General features: G+C 43.1%; 2 protein-coding genes and 1 long non-coding RNA gene across 9 annotated transcripts; 2 read left to right on the forward strand and 1 right to left on the reverse strand.

Moving 5' to 3' along the window:
- Positions 1-251: 251 nt before the first annotated feature.
- LOC100384328 (uncharacterized) lies at positions 252-8,197 on the forward strand. The gene is made up of 16 exons (NM_001362348.1): positions 252-382; positions 466-643; positions 748-857; positions 1,119-1,217; positions 1,325-1,381; positions 1,479-1,634; positions 1,735-1,819; positions 2,678-2,768; positions 2,847-3,011; positions 3,090-3,212; positions 3,335-3,410; positions 3,869-4,016; positions 4,539-5,530; positions 5,600-5,790; positions 6,433-6,565; positions 7,785-8,197. Exons 2-15 carry the CDS (start codon positions 580-582, stop codon positions 6,527-6,529), a joined length of 2,454 nt encoding a protein of 817 aa, NP_001349277.1. The 5' UTR covers positions 252-382; positions 466-579; the 3' UTR covers positions 6,530-6,565; positions 7,785-8,197.
- Positions 8,198-9,230: 1,033 nt separating this feature from the next.
- On the reverse strand, positions 9,231-10,516 carry LOC109944465 (uncharacterized). Its single transcript, XR_002267499.2, has 2 exons — positions 10,125-10,516; positions 9,231-9,906 (listed from the first exon to the last, which is right to left on the reverse strand). It is a non-coding gene; the product is annotated as an uncharacterized lncRNA (long non-coding RNA).
- A 1,893-nt stretch (positions 10,517-12,409) lies between these two features.
- LOC100275186 (uncharacterized) lies at positions 12,410-15,057 on the forward strand. 7 transcript variants are annotated; one of them, XR_561697.4, is made up of 5 exons: positions 12,410-13,068; positions 13,149-13,270; positions 14,478-14,580; positions 14,674-14,744; positions 14,837-15,057. XR_561697.4 is itself a non-coding variant. In XM_008669412.3 (4 exons), the coding sequence occupies exons 1-3, from the start codon at positions 12,920-12,922 to the stop codon at positions 14,495-14,497; spliced, it is 291 nt and encodes a 96-aa protein (XP_008667634.2). In that variant the 5' UTR covers positions 12,410-12,919; the 3' UTR covers positions 14,498-14,527; positions 14,837-15,057. The 7 variants fall into 7 exon arrangements, 3 of the variants coding, with proteins under 3 accessions (XP_008667634.2, XP_008667633.2, NP_001142808.1); XR_561698.4 differs by lacking the exon at positions 14,674-14,744; XR_561696.3 differs by having other exon boundaries at positions 14,478-14,744; positions 14,837-15,046.
- The last annotated feature ends 2,452 nt before the right edge of the window (positions 15,058-17,509 follow it).

A 17,509-nucleotide genomic window follows, 5' to 3' on the forward strand; every position in this document is an offset into this window, starting at 1 on the left:
TTTTTTATTAATTATTGCTGCTGCACGCACTCTCTTCCCCCCCTCTGGCCCTCTCTCCCCTCATCCTCCTCCGCTTTATTATTCGAAAGGGAAATACTGGGCTGGCTGCCTGGGCGCAGCAGCGGCACTGTTGCGACGCGGACGAACTCGCACACGCGCACACGCTCCTGCTTGACGCTTCTTCGCACCCCGCCCGCTTGCTTAAATGCCCTAGACCTAATCATTCCCATCCCCCCTCCTTCCTTTTCCTACCACCCCACACCCTCTCCCATCTCTCTCTCCGTGCCCTCCTCCTCCCCCCCAGTCCGCCCCACCCTTCCGGCCCTCCCCCTCTTTTATATCCAGTACCATGGTGATCTCCGAGCTCGGGTGAGCTGATGAGGTAAGCGTCCCGGCCCGGCCCGGAACCCAGTACAGTACCTTTGCCAGCCTCTGGTGAATGAGCGTCGCCTCGTCTCGCTGCAGAATGCGGCCGATTTGAGGAAGGCTGTGGGCGCGATGGATGCGGTTTCGGGCGGATTCGCTAGGAGGCTGTAGAGGTTAGGTTCCGGTGTCCCCCGGCCCGGCCGGTCGTGGGAGATGAGCTCCTCGTCCGCGGCCAGCATCGGGCAGCCGCCGCCGCCCGCGCCGCCGCCGGAAGAAGGTGCGTCGGTGCCTGCCTGGCTAGGTTTCGCTTCCCTGTGCTGCGCTGTTGGTTTCGGGATCGATTCGGTTTTTTTGCTTACGTTGGCGCGCTGTGGTGTGCAGAGAAGAAGTGCCTCAACTCGGAGCTGTGGCACGCCTGCGCCGGCCCGCTCGTCTGCCTCCCCACCGTCGGTACGCGCGTCGTCTACTTCCCGCAGGGCCACAGCGAGCAGGTGAGTCAAACTCCTCGTGCCGCCTCCCTCGGCCTCGCTGCTGCTGCTGGGCTTGGGCTACCAGCCCAGCCCTACCATCATCACTCCACCACCTGCATAGTGCATACCCATACGCATACGCATACGCTGGGGAGTTGCCTTGCGTTGCGTACGAGGTGTTGTTTGCCTTGTCTCACTCTCACCTCGCCCGGTGCGGCTGCTTTGATCGCTCTCGCTTGCATTTCTGCCCAAGCTAATGCGTGTGTGTGGACGCGTGTGAAGGTGGCAGCGTCGACGAACAAGGAGGTGGACGGGCACATCCCCAACTACCCCAACCTGCCGCCGCAGCTGATCTGCCAGCTCCATGATGTCACAATGCATGTGCGCGATTTTCTCCCTCAAAAATTCCTCACAGATGCGGCGATTCGTCGTCCGCTCCGTTTCTCTACCTCCATCGGGCGCTAAGCCAATCTCAAATATACATGCAGGCGGATGTGGAGACAGACGAAGTGTACGCGCAGATGACGCTGCAGCCGCTCAATCCAGTAAGGCACAAGGGGTTGATGGCTCGTCGTTTCTTATGGCTATCGGTTTTGTTGATTTCTTATATATGCTGTGTCGGTTGTGTCCGTCTGTGTGCAGCAAGAGCAGAACGACGCGTACCTGCCTGCCGAGATGGGAATCATGAGCAAGCAGCCGACGAATTACTTCTGCAAGACGCTGACTGCGAGCGACACCAGCACGCACGGCGGGTTCTCTGTGCCCCGTCGTGCGGCCGAGCGCGTCTTCCCCCCGCTGGTGTGATGAGTGTGTATTTTGGGTGGTGTTCCATTCGTTCAGCTGCATGGATTGTTTGGTTTGCTGTTGCCAATAACAGGTGGTATAGTGTGGTTTGTAGGATTTCACACAGCAGCCTCCAGCACAGGAGCTTATTGCACGGGATATTCATGATGTTGAGTGGAAGTTCAGGCATATCTTCCGAGGCAAGTTCGACAAAAATCCATAAACGTCACTCTTTCAACTTATATTTTTTTTCCTTTTTCGAAAATCTTGATGTGATGCGTTATCAGTTGTTAGCCATTTTACTTTTTGATTGATTAAAACATATTCTCGAGATATTACCCAGAGTCACTATTTTCTAGCATTTAAGTGAAAATAGTGTTTCATCTGACTATTTAGGCTGTGTTTGAATGCACTAGAGCTAATAGTTAGTTGACTAAAAAAATCCGGGTAAAACTAGCTAGCTAACAAATAGATAGCTAACTAATAGCTAATTTGCTAAAAGTAGCTAATATCTCAACTATTAGCTAGACTGTTTAAATGTTTTCAGCTAATTTTAGCAGCTAACTATTATGTCTAGTGCATTCAAACACCCCCTTAGTACAATCAAGGGCATACAAACTGCAAAAACTAAGACATTAAGTTGGATGGTACATTGGAACCTTTTCAGTTTTAATATGCCAGCATAGTGCAGTACTGCATTAAGTTTAATTTGCCAAGTTTCAGTTGACAGGAAAATTTACTCAGATGTTTCTGAATCCGTAGGAGTTAGGTGCTCCGAAATTCACATGGGCTTCTGGATGTACTGGTGTGCATTACTTACCGTTATAGTACAACAAGTGTTTTAGTTTGTTTGTGGTTGATTTGTCAGTTCAGAACATACTTTAGTATCCCAGTAAATGCTAAGGTTTGATTACAAGGGTTAGTAGAATTCATGAATGAGGACCCATCTGCTATACTGGTTGTAAAATGGGGCTGTCAGCTCTTCAGTTGTTGCTGGCAGATTGAATGATTTAACATCAATGTCACTATCTTTTCACTAAACAGGTTTCTTTTCACAGGCCAGCCCAAAAGACACCTGCTGACGACTGGCTGGAGTGTGTTTGTCAGTGCTAAGAGACTTGTTGCTGGAGATTCTGTGCTATTCATATGGTTTGTTACGTTGTTTCAATGCTGTAACCACTAAAAATTTTCTGACGAGTAGGACTTACTCTTTCCTCACTAATTTAGGAATGAGAAAAACCAGCTTTTGCTTGGAATCAGACACGCTACCCGGCCACAGACTGTGATGCCCTCTTCTGTTCTTTCGAGTGACAGCATGCACATCGGACTCCTTGCAGCAGCAGCTCATGCTGCTGCAACAAACAGCCGCTTCACAATTTTCTATAATCCTAGGTAATTTGAACTGCTTGATGAGCAAATGGCAATTATATGTTTCCTATGTTCCACTTGATTCGAAAAATGTGCTTGCAGGGCAAGTCCAACAGAATTTGTTATACCCCTTTCGAAATACATCAAGGCTGTTTTTCACACGCGGATATCAGTTGGGATGCGATTCAGGATGTTATTTGAGACTGAGGAATCAAGTGTCCGCAGGTGAGGCAGCAGTACCAAAATTTCCTTCTGATTCTTGGCAAAAAATGTGTCTCATGAGACTCGCAGTTCTATGCTCAATAATTACGAAAGAAACTCATAAATAAGGTATTAAATAATTGCAGGTACATGGGGACAATAACAGAAGTGAGTGATGCTGACCCAGTGCGTTGGCCTAGTTCCTATTGGAGATCAGTGAAGGTAAGAGTTTTATCTTCTTCATTTTTCTTGTTAGCTCTCTCCTTGGTCCCCTCTATGATTTTACTCTTCTTTTGTGTGGCGGTTTGTATTCCTCGTTTCAAATTGGTAATTGCTACTCTCCTAAATCCTGTTTCATGTTTTTGTTCTCATTTTCTTCTGATCTGCTCTTCTTTTTTCTCAAGGGAATAATTTGGTGACTTCTATCACTTTCAGATACATTGCACTACCCATATTTTCATTTTTTGACAAGACAATAACCTCCTATTTTTAAATCCTGTTCTCACCCCCCCCCACCCCCCACCCCAAAAAAAACTCTCTGTTCTCCTTTATGTCACAATTTCATGAATTCATAATAACTGTCTTATATATTTTGTTACTCCCGCCATTCCATCAGACTGAATAATTTTGATATCTCAAAGTATTCCCTAACCACTATGTCACTGATATTATTAACACAGGTTGGTTGGGATGAATCAACCGCAGGAGAAAGGCCACCTAGAGTTTCTCTGTGGGAAATTGAGCCACTGACAACCTTTCCTATGTATCCATCCCTGTTCCCACTGCGAGTTAAGCATCCTTGGTATTCAGGACTTGCTGCTCTTCATGGTACACTTCAAATGCTCATGCTTGTCTCTATCACGTTGAGTCCAAAATCTCTGTTGTTGGGGCTATTTCCCTGCATTATTGCTGTTAGCATTAGTAGAGATTGTATTGTGGAGCAGTCAGTGAGGGTAATGGGTTTTTAGAGTACAAGCCTGTTTGTATCAGCTACTAGGGGAAAAAGTTACATAAATGCTTTTAGATCCAACTATTAGCTCATGAAACTTGTCATAATTGTGAGTTGTTGACCTTAGCTGAAGTAATCTGGCAGTTCAGTGACTGCGGTTTCTTATTTTCCATCTTGCTTCCATGGAAAGTAGAAGTAAAACCGTGGTACAAGTACAACTGAAATATGGATTTCTTCTAAGCAACTATGCCAAATTGGCAACATTGAGGCACCATAATAGAACATTGTATTTCATTTGTTTGTGGAAAATTTTCATTTACGTGTTAGACAACTTGTGTCATTATTGTCACTGCCTTTCATTCTCATCATTATGTCTTTATTGATTGTAATTTTACACTTAGATGACAGCAATGCTTTGATGTGGCTGAGAGGAGTAACCGGTGAAGGGGGCTTTCATTCTTTGAACTTCCAGTCACCTGGTATAGGTTCCTGGGGACAACAGAGACTCCATCCATCCTTACTTAGCAATGACCATGATCAGTATCAAGCAGTGGTTGCTGCCGCAGCTGCCTCCCAGTCCGGTGGTTATCTGAAGCAGCAATTCCTACACCTTCAACAACCTATGCAGTCCCCACAGGAGCAGTGCAATCTCAATCCGCTGTTGCAGCAACAAATACTACAGCAAGCGAGCCAACAGCAGATGGTTAGTTCTGATGCTCAAAATATTCAGTCCGTGCTCAACCCAGGTGCTATTCAGCAGCAGCTCCACCAACTCCAGCAGATGCAGCATACTCATAATGACCAGAAGCAAAAGATTCAACCAGATCAACAGTACCAAGTTGCTAGCAGTGCGGTTCTCCCGAGTCCAACATCATTACCAAGCCATTTGCGTGAAAAATTTGGCTTCTCTGATCCTAATGTGAACTCTTCCAGCTTCATCAGCTCTAGCAGCAACGAAAACATGCTGGAATCAAACTTCCTTCAGGTAAGTTCAAAATCCGTGGATTTGTCTAGATTCAACCAACCAGTAGTTAGCGAGCAGCAGCAGCCGCAACAACAACAGGCATGGAAGCAAAAGTTTATGGGCTCACAGTCAATGTCTTTTGGGGGCTCGGTTTCGCTTAACTCGCCCACTAGCAAAGATGGTTCTGTTGACAACAAAGTTGGTCGTGATGTGCAGAACCAGTCCCTTTTTAGCCCTCAAGTCGACTCTTCCTCCCTACTGTACAATATGGTACCTAATCTTACCTCAAATGTTGCTGATAATAATATATCAGCGTTTCCCTCTGGATCAACATATCTGCAAAGTCCAATGTATGGTTGTCTGGATGACTCTTCTGGTTTATTGCAAAATACAGGAGAGAATGATCCGACAACTAGAACTTTTGTTAAGGTAAGTATAATCGAGTCTACTAAAAACAAATTTAAGCCCTTCCTCATGTAATCATTTTTTAAAATTCAGGTTTACAAGTCAGGATCAGTGGGGAGATCCTTGGACATCACCCGGTTCTCTAATTATGCTGAACTTCGAGAGGAACTGGGTCAGATGTTCGGCATTAAGGGTCAGTTGGACGACCCTGATAGATCAGGCTGGCAGCTTGTATTTGTCGACAGGGAGAACGATGTGCTTCTCCTTGGAGACGACCCGTGGGAGTAAGAAACCATCACTACAATTATAGTTTCAAATTGTGATTTTCAATAGTATATACATTTGAATTTTTTATATCTTTACAATGTATTAGAAAAAATATCACACTGCATAGTTCACGCTCTGATAGAGTGATAGTAACTTGTTTTTTTTTTGTTTAATTTGTGTAGGCAGTTTTTTTACCCAACTGCCCATTAGCCTCATCAATATCTATTGTCCCTTGCATTTGAATGGACCTACATGTTGTTTTCAATGGCTCCTGATGACCTCAGACATATCTACATGTGCTTGATTCTGGCATACATCTACTATATGCATTCAAGTTACAAAAATGATTAATCCACGTCCCTTGATTTATGATACTTCAATACTCAGGAAGCCATTTTAGCTAATGGCTCTCAGTGTCAGCCTGATAACTGGGGTTTGGGGGTCATCTCGGTCATGCGAACGAGTTGTTTTGTCTTAATGCAACACCCGGGGGAGGTCTTCCTCCCTCCTTTATTACAAACTAAAGCTTACTTGTGATACGGATATCATGTTTCTGGATATTTTAAGTGATGGATGCAACATATCAATCTTAGTGTGTGCATTATTATGCATGCTAGTTGTGGATCTCGCCTGAAACTGAGCTTGCTCACCCAATGCAGGTCATTTGTGAATAGTGTATGGTACATCAAGATACTTTCACCTGAGGATGTGCATAAGATGGGAAAGCCAGGAAACGATCCACGCTACCTATCTTAGCTACCTATCTTAAATCGATACATGGAGCTCTTTCTGGTAACCTTTGTGACCCTCTTATATTTTATTATAGTCGACCCGTCTGCTTCTCCAGTTGTGATTTTGATGTTTCTGTATCGGTACAGCTACTTTGCTTGATGGTTTTAGTTGCTGGGTTATTATGTCAGAAATTTTATGCAAGGTATAGGGAAGACACATTATCCAATTAAATGGTCTTGTCTGGAGCAGCCTGTTCGGTGTTAACCTAAACGTGCAAACTTTAGTGTTAACTGAATTATATGATGACTTTCCATGATATCTTCCTGGTGGAAGTATAGAGCTGTATAACGGCAACGGTTCCCCCATTATTGAAGAAAGGAAGTGTTCCCTGGCAGATTAATAATGTCAGAAAGAGTCGCACCTAAAATTTGTACGAAGCTGGATTGCAGGAAAAAGCCATTGCGATGTAGTATCTAAAATTTGTCCGGGTTTTCCGAAAAAAATCAAGCCAATCATTTCTTGTAGATAAGCAAATGATGAAATTTTAGTACTCAGGAAGCCATTTTAGACAGATGACTCCCATCTTTATTATCAAAGCTATCAGGTTAGAAGTACTTTACAACTAGTAGAACATAAAGATAAAATATTCAGGAATAGTGACTGGTTAGGAGAAACAAACAAGTGGATATGTCCTATCATACTGGTGATTGCTGCCTGAAAATTAATCATCAGTAAAATGTTAGATACTGCTGGACAATTCCTTTTGCTGAGAATTCTAATCCACATAAGGGCTTGTTCGGTTAATTTTCAATGAGGGGATTGAATGGGGGAATTAAGGGGAATTTTGACTTGTGGCTCATTTGATACATTCCTCGTCATATGGGGGTTGAAGTGGAAATGAACTAACCGCTTTAATCCTAATTGATCCAAAGGAGTTCTATAACTATAGGGGATAAAATCTCCCCCAATCCCCTCCTAATCTTGTGGGATTGGAGCTAACCGATCAAGGGCTAACTGAGTAAGGTCTCAGGTGATTGTTGACTCGTGCGTGTGTGTGTGGCTGGCTTTATGCCATCGTCTAATACTTTGAACAAAATGGTAAAAGTGCTGCCATGCTCTTGGCTTGACACTGCAGCGTGATCCTAATATATATTTTTACTTTGCTCTCCACACTAGTTTCTCCTAGTTTTTTTTCCTCCATATGGGTGATTATAATGCTTGATTTATGGGGAAAAAAAGAGATATGTTCCTAACATCTTGGCTCTGTTACCAATCACAGGCTCCCATGACGATTCTGCGGCACACTGCAGCACTGTTCACGACGGCCTGCTCTACTGTGCTCGCATGTTCGCCCGTGTCATCTCTACTCTCTAGCATGCACACCGTGCTCGTCTTCAGAAGACGAACTCCCCGTCGCTTGTATCCGGTGCAGGTCACCGCTCCTGGACTGATATTTTGTAGGTTCCACGTAGGAATCAGTATCAGCAACTCTATCCTAGTTTGTGGTAGGCTCGCGCGGCGCTCGTTCCTGTGTCGCATCAGGATCTTCGGACTAAAATGCGTAGTCGAAACCGTTCTCGTGATTCGTAAGCTATTCATGTATTTGAGGATTCCTCGACATGCTTTCGACGATGAACTGCAATAATCTGAATGCAGGAGGATTGTTTGAGATTTGTACTTCAGTTTTGTGTCTGCCGGTTTGCAGGGTTGCTGTGATGACGTTTCAGGTGTTCTCTGTCTGAAACTATTTTTTATGGATTGGCGAGTTGGTGACCGCTGAAATGCAGTTGCCTTTTGATGTGTTGCTAAGCGTGGTGGACAAAGTTACTGCAACGATGCTACGCAATGTTTAGCATGGTGCCGCGAACGCAAAATATTAGGTTTCTGTAATCGGAGAAGACAAAAATATGGTAGCTCGTCCACATCCAGTGGCGTAGGTAGGATTTGGATGATGAGTGGTCCACTTTACTTTTTCATAATATAAGTGCAACAATCAACAAACATATATATAAAAAATATATCAAATATAATAGGGTCAAATAAAAAGGTCGTACCATCATATAACATTTAGAATAGAAATATAAAATGTATAAAAGTCATTGACCTCTTAAAAATAAAAGTATAAACAATTTAGCAAATACAATATGATTGTAAGTACTGCGCACATACCTATAATTGATGAAGTGTTGTCAATTATATTTTATGGTACCCATGGGCTCTCCTACCTAAGCGACTTCATCGCTGTTCACTCCTGCTGGAGCTCGCTCTCACAAGGTAACGGTTTGTTCTGGTTGTTACCATATGAGGGGGCGTTTATTTTGGGCCTTCTGGCTGTTACCATTTGAGGGGATACTAGCATGCTGTCCTATGGTCTTGTTTGGTTAGAGGGACTAATCTTTAGTTCCTGATTTTTAGTCCTGTTTAGTCTCTATTTTACCAAACGAAAAGACTAAAGTTGGGACTAATTGACTTTAGTCTCTAGTCCCTCACATGGGTGCTAAAAGTGACTAAAGGACAACATTTACTCCAATTATTCTTGCTATAAAACTGGTGTCAAACAAAAAAAGGGGCATTTTAGTCTTTATGTGTTGTATTTAATGTATTTAGAATCTGTTTAGTCTCTACAACCAAACAGGGTAGAGACTAAAATTTAGTTCTTAGACTAAACTTTAGTCTGAGACTAATGAAACCAAACGGGGCCGGATTTGTGCATTTCCTGAACGAGAAAAAAGAAGTACGTGTCCTGTCAGATTGCTAATTTAACCATAACATTTAAAGTGTGTCAATCCTATCCTTAAACGTTGTCCGGGTCTCAATTAGATCTATAATGGTTCAAAACAGATCTGATAACATCATCAGCAACCTCGGCGAGGAGATGTGAAGGAGATGCCCACACGCTCTCCGGCACGTTGGCTATGACCGGAGCCACCAGCGTGTAGTAGCTTCTCCTGATAGAACCTGAAGAAGGTGAGCTCAGCAACCTCCTCCTCTCCTGTCACCTCACCTCCCTCCTGATGGCTGCCACTTTCGCGGTCCCAAGATTCATGCTTGGCGCGCGGGAGACCAGCCACCACCAAGCCATGGCTATTGCCATCCCTAGAGAGCACAAGTGCAGCCTTACGCATCCTCAGCTCCATGTACCAGTCGAGCCTGGTCGCCACCGGCTCGGTGGCGGGGGCAGGGGCTTCCTTGGCCGTGCAGCCGTCCACACGCACCGATCACTTCCCGGAGCACGTGCGCACGAACACGCCGACTTGACGGAGCCCACCCCCGAATAGCATCGTCTGGCTGTTGGCGTTGGATGCCGAACTCGCGGTGAAACTCACCGTAGTCGAAGACGGCTTGGCCAATACCGCATCCTTCGTCGCCGGCGGCCTCATGGCGTCCGTATGTGAGAGCATCTGGATCGGGTAAAAATGCTTCAAACAATATAAACTTATTCTATAAAATATATTAGTGTAAACTATAACCAAGTTTGGATGATAACATAAGAGAAAAATAGACTCTTCACTTGATTACTCTCTTGATATATGTATTAAACTATGAACAATTATTAAGTAAAGCTTAAGCACTAAGTAAGACAAAAATCGCAAAAAGTAAAATGGATAAGAGACACGACCATATTTCTCGGGGTTCGGCCAAAGACTACACCATGTTGTGGCGATCTCATTTGATCAAGGGTTGCACTCAACCCGTCTCAAGTGACTCAAATATCAAACTTGAGTGTCACAATATTCTTCCTTATATCTCAACCTGTTTGTGAGAAATCTCCACAAGTTGAAGCCTCTCACGCCTTACACAAGATGATCACAATCAAAATCAGAGTAAGGGAGGAAGCTAAAACACACATAAGTACATAACGTAGCAACAATACACACAAAATCAAAGACAATAGCGCAACTACAAAACGACAGAGTAACAGCTCAAAAATACGCTCAAATCTCTCTCAAAACACTGAACAACATGGTCGCAGATCCTCCAAGTTGTAGTGTGCACTTGTGGTGCTTGGATACATGAAGAGGGCGCCTTGAGGCTCCTTTTATAGCCTCAAGAGTCCTAGGAGCGGTTGCCTTCTCCATAAGGAAGCTAGGAAACTTCTCTGTCCGCGAGATCATCGGACAATCCAGTGCGCCATTAGGAATCCAGTCAGCAAGAGTCGGCACCTGATCTGATTGGCGAACTTCCTTTTCCGGTGTGGCACTAGACAATGCGATGTGCCACCGGACAGCTGCCACGTAAGCTAGCCGTTGGTGGCTGGCGCCCGCCTACGAAGAGAGAGCCATTGAAAACCTTGTTTGGTGCACCGGACAATGTATTGTTTACTATCCGGTGAATTTTATAATTAAAATTCTTGAGAACAGCATCTTCGACCGTACACATCACCGGATAGTTCGGTGCACAACGGACAGTCCGATGGGTCTAAGGCCAGTCTAAGTTTGGCTCTTTTGAGCCAAACTTCTCCAACTTCTCTTGACTTTTATTGAGAGCTTTCCTAACAATTAGACAAATATAGTCAGCAACTAAAACAATTGACTAAGTGGTAGAATCATAATCCTTTCTCACTTCTTTTCTCAAGGATTTACAATATGGTCACTACTAAGTCCAAAAGCCACTTTTCTTGCACAAAAGAGTTAGTAGCCAAATAAAGGTGCAAAAAACATAATATAATATATGTGCAACTTATTCAAGTACTTAAACCTAATATTTTATAGCTTTTTCCAAAAGTTGCGCTTTTGGCCTTCCAATTCAACTAATTTGGACTTCTTTGTCTTCAATTTGCTTTCTCTAAACATATGCTCATGCTTACATCAAGAGTCAGTCTAAAGTGATATGTTCAGTATTTAATCACCAAAACAATTAGAAATAGCTTAAGATCACATTTCCGTTTCGGTATGCACTAAGTGCTCCACTTGTGTAGCTACCGCAGGTGATGGCACCAACACTGGCAACTTCCTTGTGGTCCCCGCCGTCGTCCATTGCGCCGTTGTCGCTCCTGTTCCGCTAGGCCTGCTCCTGCAACACCTCCTCATGCTCATGCTCGAATTCCTAATGCCAGAGAAACCAATAACCCTGGTGGTGAGGCCGCTGGGCAACGCCGTCACCTTCACCTAATCCCAACTACCCATGTCTATCTTCTCTTTGGTTACGAGAGCAGACCGGAGTTAGCGGGCAGTAGAAGCGCGATGAATAGACTCCCTGTCATGGAACCGAGGCGTCGTCGTCGCCGGCCACTCCTCCCGGTGACGAGGTACGACACCAGTTTCAACGGTTGTCCTACATCATTTTTTACAAAAAAATCTCTTACATCTTTTAAAATGAACACGTCGTTCTACCGCCCACACTTCTGCATCGTCCGTTCTATCACCGCACACCATCCAACCGCGTATACCATCTCCCTCGATATCGTGCCTGCCCCTACCTACGCGCGGTGTAACCACCCTAGCTAGCCGCCTGTTATGGGATCGCTGCTCCTCTAACATAAAATATTTATCTTTACTATTATATAATACATGAGTTTCGTCGGTTTCTTCGTGCGTCAATGCGCTCACGCGTGAGCATCCTAGGCCTCTCTGTGCGTGTTTGCGTCTATATCAAATCTCTACTATATTAAAGCATCAGTTTCAACGGTCGTGCTGCGTCATTTTTTTTTAAAAAAAGTCTCTTACATCTTTTTAGAATGAGCCTACCGTTCTGCCGTCCCATCCGTCTATTCTACCGCCCCACGCCATCCAACCGTGCATGCCCACCTCATGAATTTAGACATATATCAATTAAACTAATTCGGTTTTATGCAAAATATACTTGTATACTATTATTAGCAAGATGACGGAGATATTTATGTGCTATATTTTTACTATAGAGGAGTGAGACGAAGAGTGTCATGTAAGTTACAAAGTAGAAACAAATTCTATTAATGCATAAAATTATTTCTCATCTTCCACCTCATAAATTTGAGATATACTTATATCTTAATTTTGAAAAGTGGTGGAATGTCAAATTTTAAACTAAATAAATTACTTTATTGAGGAAATTACAATTCCTCTAAAATAAAGAGATCCAAACGTCCCGTAATTCTATTTGAGTAAGATCTATCTTAAGTGTAAGATACTGTCGCACGCACGTGCACTTAGCTATTAACATTTACGGATCGGGGATCGGGTTGATACGTTTTGTAAGTTTATAGAGCGGGTAGGCACAGGAAGACAAGTGTGTATTTTACTCGTTTTTTTTACAAGACTGGAGCAAATCTGTTCTCCAGCTTCCATGAATTCCATGGGCTTTCTAAATTTCTGCCTCCGGCCCATACAAATTCCTCCTGATGAAGGTTCGTCGGCCCAAACCAAGTAGCGTCTAGGGTTTTAGCCTCTCCAACCGCACGATGGACACCGACGCGAGAAGGCAGGGGGAGAGAAAATGGCGTATTTGTCCCGCACAGCCGCCGCCGTCGCCGTCGCCGTGAGGTCGGCGGTCCGCTCCGCACCTCTCACTGGCCGCGTCCTCGGAGCGCCACTGCCTTCCCTTGCCTCGCCTTCCGCTGCCCGGTCCGCCCGAATCCTCCGCAGGTAGCCAGCTGACTCCTTGGCGATTGGTCCGGATGGGTTTTGGTTTGTGCGCTCACATCGGCCGTTTGGTTTCGGTGCAGGACGGCGGCCGCGGCGTCGGCGGGGCTGGAGACTCTAATGCCGCTGCACAGCGCGGTGGCGGCCGCGCGGCTTAGGTCCTGCATCGCCGTCGACTCCTCGTGCTGGAGCTCGCTCTCGCAAGGTAATCCTCTGTCTGGGCTGTTACCATTGGAGGGGATAATGGCATGCTGTCAAATAATTGGACCGGTTGTGGGGTGACTTGGGTGCTGCATGCTCTGGATACTGTGGATGTCTATGGTTGTGAAATAAGCTATTTTAATCGGTCCAGTATCAGAGTTATCACCAACTAATTGACTGTTTTTTAGGTCAGGTTCATATAGGAGCTACCGCTTTAGGAATTAGGACTGTGTGTTCATTCTGACTTATCGGGGGCTCTCAGTGTGAAATAGGGCATGTCAATTTGGAAACTTGTGAACGTCCATAGTAGCTTATATTTTATAGAATCTTTTGCCTTTTGCAATGTTAACAAAAATTGATCAACAGGGATCTTTATGTATGCAGTGATGAATAACGAATTTATTCAACATGCCTTTCAGAGTTACACTTGTGAGAAGAACTTAAATGCTAGCAGTTCATCTCAAAACTAGTTGCAGTCATTGTATTGTTTTATTTTGTAGTAGCTTGATGCCAGATTGCCAGTATAGCTTGTCACTATAAATTACGTTTGGTATGGTTTCTTGTGGTCTTTTTTTATTTAAGTAAAAAGTTTGGTTGGCTCCGCTGTGTGCATGGCGCAACGATAGCATCCTAGTTGTAAATAGAAAGAATACAGCCTCTTTAGGACTAGTCATTGCGATCGTGTTGATTGATCCACTTGTTGCATTATTGGCCCTCTTTATCCATAAAACCTTAAGATCTGGTTTTAGCTATATAGACTTGCAACTTACATGTCGACCATAATATTGTGGTTCTCTAAAGTCTAAACTCTGAGGAAAAGTGACGCCTATTTAAAACCCTGTCCCATGCATAAATAATAGAGTTTTTGTTTGTCTTTGATGCATGAGGTGCTATCGTTCTTCACCTTTTCAATGCATTTCTCTGTTTTGCACCTTAGTAATGAAATTGGCATTCTTATGGTGCTTGAAATTGTTGAGCGAATAGTTTTTTCATCTAATGTTCTCAGTGACATGGATTCCTGTCACTTAGTTGTGCAACCTAATCATCCATGAAATACTGAACCTATCATCAGTTCCAGCTAGCAAGTCTTAGTAATACAAGGTCCTTCATGCTTGTTGATTAGATCAAGCCAATGAAGAAAAAAAAAGTTATCTGTTCTTTTTCGTTGAAAAAAAGATGGGGTTTCTACATATTAACTGTGGTTATTATAGGTTTAAACAAGCGCATCTGATCATGGCTAGGAGCTGAGCACAGAAGAGAAGTGAGGACAACGAGTTAGAACGAAGTCATCTCTTTTGCAGATATTTGTAACATGTACTACTTTGGTTGTTGCTCTATGTGTTTGCTCATGTCTTCAATGGAGCATGCAAAATAGTTCCTTGTAACTTGCTTGGCTCTTATTTTCAGTTTGGTCATGAGCTATGCTGAAGGAAAAAACTTGTACTTGTAATAAAAAAACACTTCAGTTTTTTCTTTAGGTGTGCAAAATTACTCCATTTGAAATAATGGCAGCATATGGTATTACATCTTGTATCCATGGCCTGACTTGCTCTTGTATTTGGTGATATAGGATATGCTTTGCCTTTATGAGAGGAGAGGTGCACCTGAAGAAACCAATGAACATTAGGAATTACAAACAAGGGCTGTAATAATGTGATTGTTGTAAACTAATTTTACCTTTGATGTTCATTGAATCATCCACAGATGTACAACTGGCATTTGTTGATGTTGGGATTTTATTTACGTGGATCCATGAATTACCTGCAGCTCCTCTTTCAAACGGTTGCTTCATTATTGGCATTGGGATGCTCAGATATTATTTTCAATTCCGATGTAGGCATCACTTGAAATAGCTTCAATTATGTGCCTTCCTTGAGAATTCGGTTCACTCTGCTTGGGTTACAATGCCTGAGGATTGAAATAGCGGAATCATCTGTGCACTCACAAGATGAGCAGCAAAAAGTGAAAGCCTATTTGCAAGTTTCTACGTTTGATTTGCAGTTTCTGTTCTAAATTAAGTTGTTCAAATATGAACAATGCAAACAAAATGGTAAAACTGAATATGCCTCTAGCAACACACGCGAGATTTCACATACAGTATTTCTTAGAGCTGCACATCCTGATATCCAGCTCTAGGAAATCTATTTGCCAAACAAGGAGTGATTTAGACTATGAGTGGACCTCTGTTTGCCAAACAGGAATGCTTGTAGCGGTAAACTCAACCGCAGCCCAATCTGCAAATAGTGTCCAACGGGATAGACTAGAGTTGAACCAAGTTTGTGTTGTATTATGTGCTCCATTCCTAGTATTTTATAAAATATTTTTAGGGCAATTGTGATTCTACACTTCTATGACATTGCAATTGTATTTAGCCATTGTTTTTCAACTTTGTAATTCTACACCTCTATTTTTTTAAACGAAGCTCCCGTTTGGCCCTCCTCTTTACACCGTTAGTGAAAATCAGAATTAATGATTAAAAAATAAAAAACAAAAGTTAAAATTATAATTGCAAGGTGTGAGAAGGGTATAATCACAATTAACTCTGAAAATTTTAACAATATTTTTAGGGTTTGAGATTATACCCTTATCTTACATTGCAATTGTGATTTTATCCCTAGTTTTTTTATTTTGTAGTCACTAATTCTGATTTTCACTAATAGTGTTGAGAGGGAGGGGCAAACAGGAGGTACGTTTTCAAAATCGAGGGATAAAATCACAAAGTTAAAAAATTAGGGGTAAAATCGTAATTGCAATGCTGGAGAATGGTATAATCACAATTGACCCAATATTTTTTAGTATATTTTCTCTTCTTCCATCTCTTTTTGATCATGCTAATATATAATATTTTTTTGCCATTGAATTATCAACATCGAACAAATTTGGCGATCTACTTGGTGTTAAAGTTTGTTTTGAAATACTTGAAGTTAATAACAAAAATCAATCTATTCTCTTAAAAACATAGCTAGTTTATTTTAAATCTGAAAAACATGAAACTAGCATATATTTTCTTCTAAAAATAATCTAAGATGAGTGGGAGGTGTTTGACTTGGTTGGGAAAAGAAAATGCAACCATCTCCGTAGGGCCTAGGTAATGGGCGTGTTTGGTTCAGCTATTTTCTGAAAAAGCTTTTCTGAGAATCTGGTTGTGGGTACAATCTGAATATCATGGAAATTACGTGCGAAGGAAGATAAAAGAGTCCATATGGTTTAAAATGTAGAAAGTGACGTTTTCTACTATCGCAACGACTCGGTCGATTTTGTGTTTATGTTAATTAGACGGTTTTGACTAAAGTGGTTCTCAAAAGCGGACCGAAAAGTTGGGCGTTTGACAGTCTGTGGCAGCTTCTGGTGGCCAGAAGTTGAAACAAACATAGCCATTGTAGTTTTTTCTCTCTCCCTTGTACAAGGTCCTTTGAAATGCAGAAATATCATAAATATATAAAGCTCTTTTATATATTTATAGAAAACAATTAATTTCATATAAACAATACATTAGTTATCGGGAAAAAAATATGATGCCACTACCGGGCACCAAACCGAAACGGAGCAAGCACCGCCTCTCTAGCGGTCGTAGATCTACCCCCTCCCTCTAGTGACGTTGCTGCCATGGGTCCTATCTCCTCCCCTCATCTCCGGAACGGGGGCTATGGAGGTGGACATCGCTGCGAAGTCGTTGACGACAGAGGAGGTGCTTCGGTGCAACACCGACTGCATCTATTTACTCGCCTCGCCACTCACATGCAAGAAAGTACGTACGCCGCACAGCCGTCGCTCACTGCATCTATTTAGGGTTTGGGCCTTTTAGGTGTTGGTTTAGGCGATTGAGGGGTGTGGTACCCCCTGGAGACGGTTTGGGAATAGGGTCTTGGTAGGGTTTCTTTGCTAGGTACCTGTGAATTTTGCGGTGAAAAAACTCGCACATCAAATTCTTTTGGACGCACATGTTGTTTAGTTGCGAGGGACGATATGTGGGATCGCAATTTGGGCAGTGCATTTTCCGTGTTCGTGATGTCACCTAGTGCCATGATAATGTGTTGTGTTCTGTCCAGGCGTGTCATCTGCTATCGGTTAGGCTTACTGGGCATTGAATTCTTGGAGGGTGAAATAACACCCACTACCAACAGATATGTCCCTGACACATCACCCTTGGAATTAGTGGTACAATCTTTTGTCTAGATACCATGGTTTACAATATTGTGTCCAAACAATGTTTCATAAAACATGGTATTCTTGGGTATGGCAA

Source organism: Zea mays, chromosome 2 (genome assembly GCF_902167145.1).
Source record: "Zea mays cultivar B73 chromosome 2, Zm-B73-REFERENCE-NAM-5.0, whole genome shotgun sequence".
NCBI classification, from domain to species: Eukaryota; Viridiplantae; Streptophyta; class Magnoliopsida; order Poales; family Poaceae; genus Zea; species Zea mays.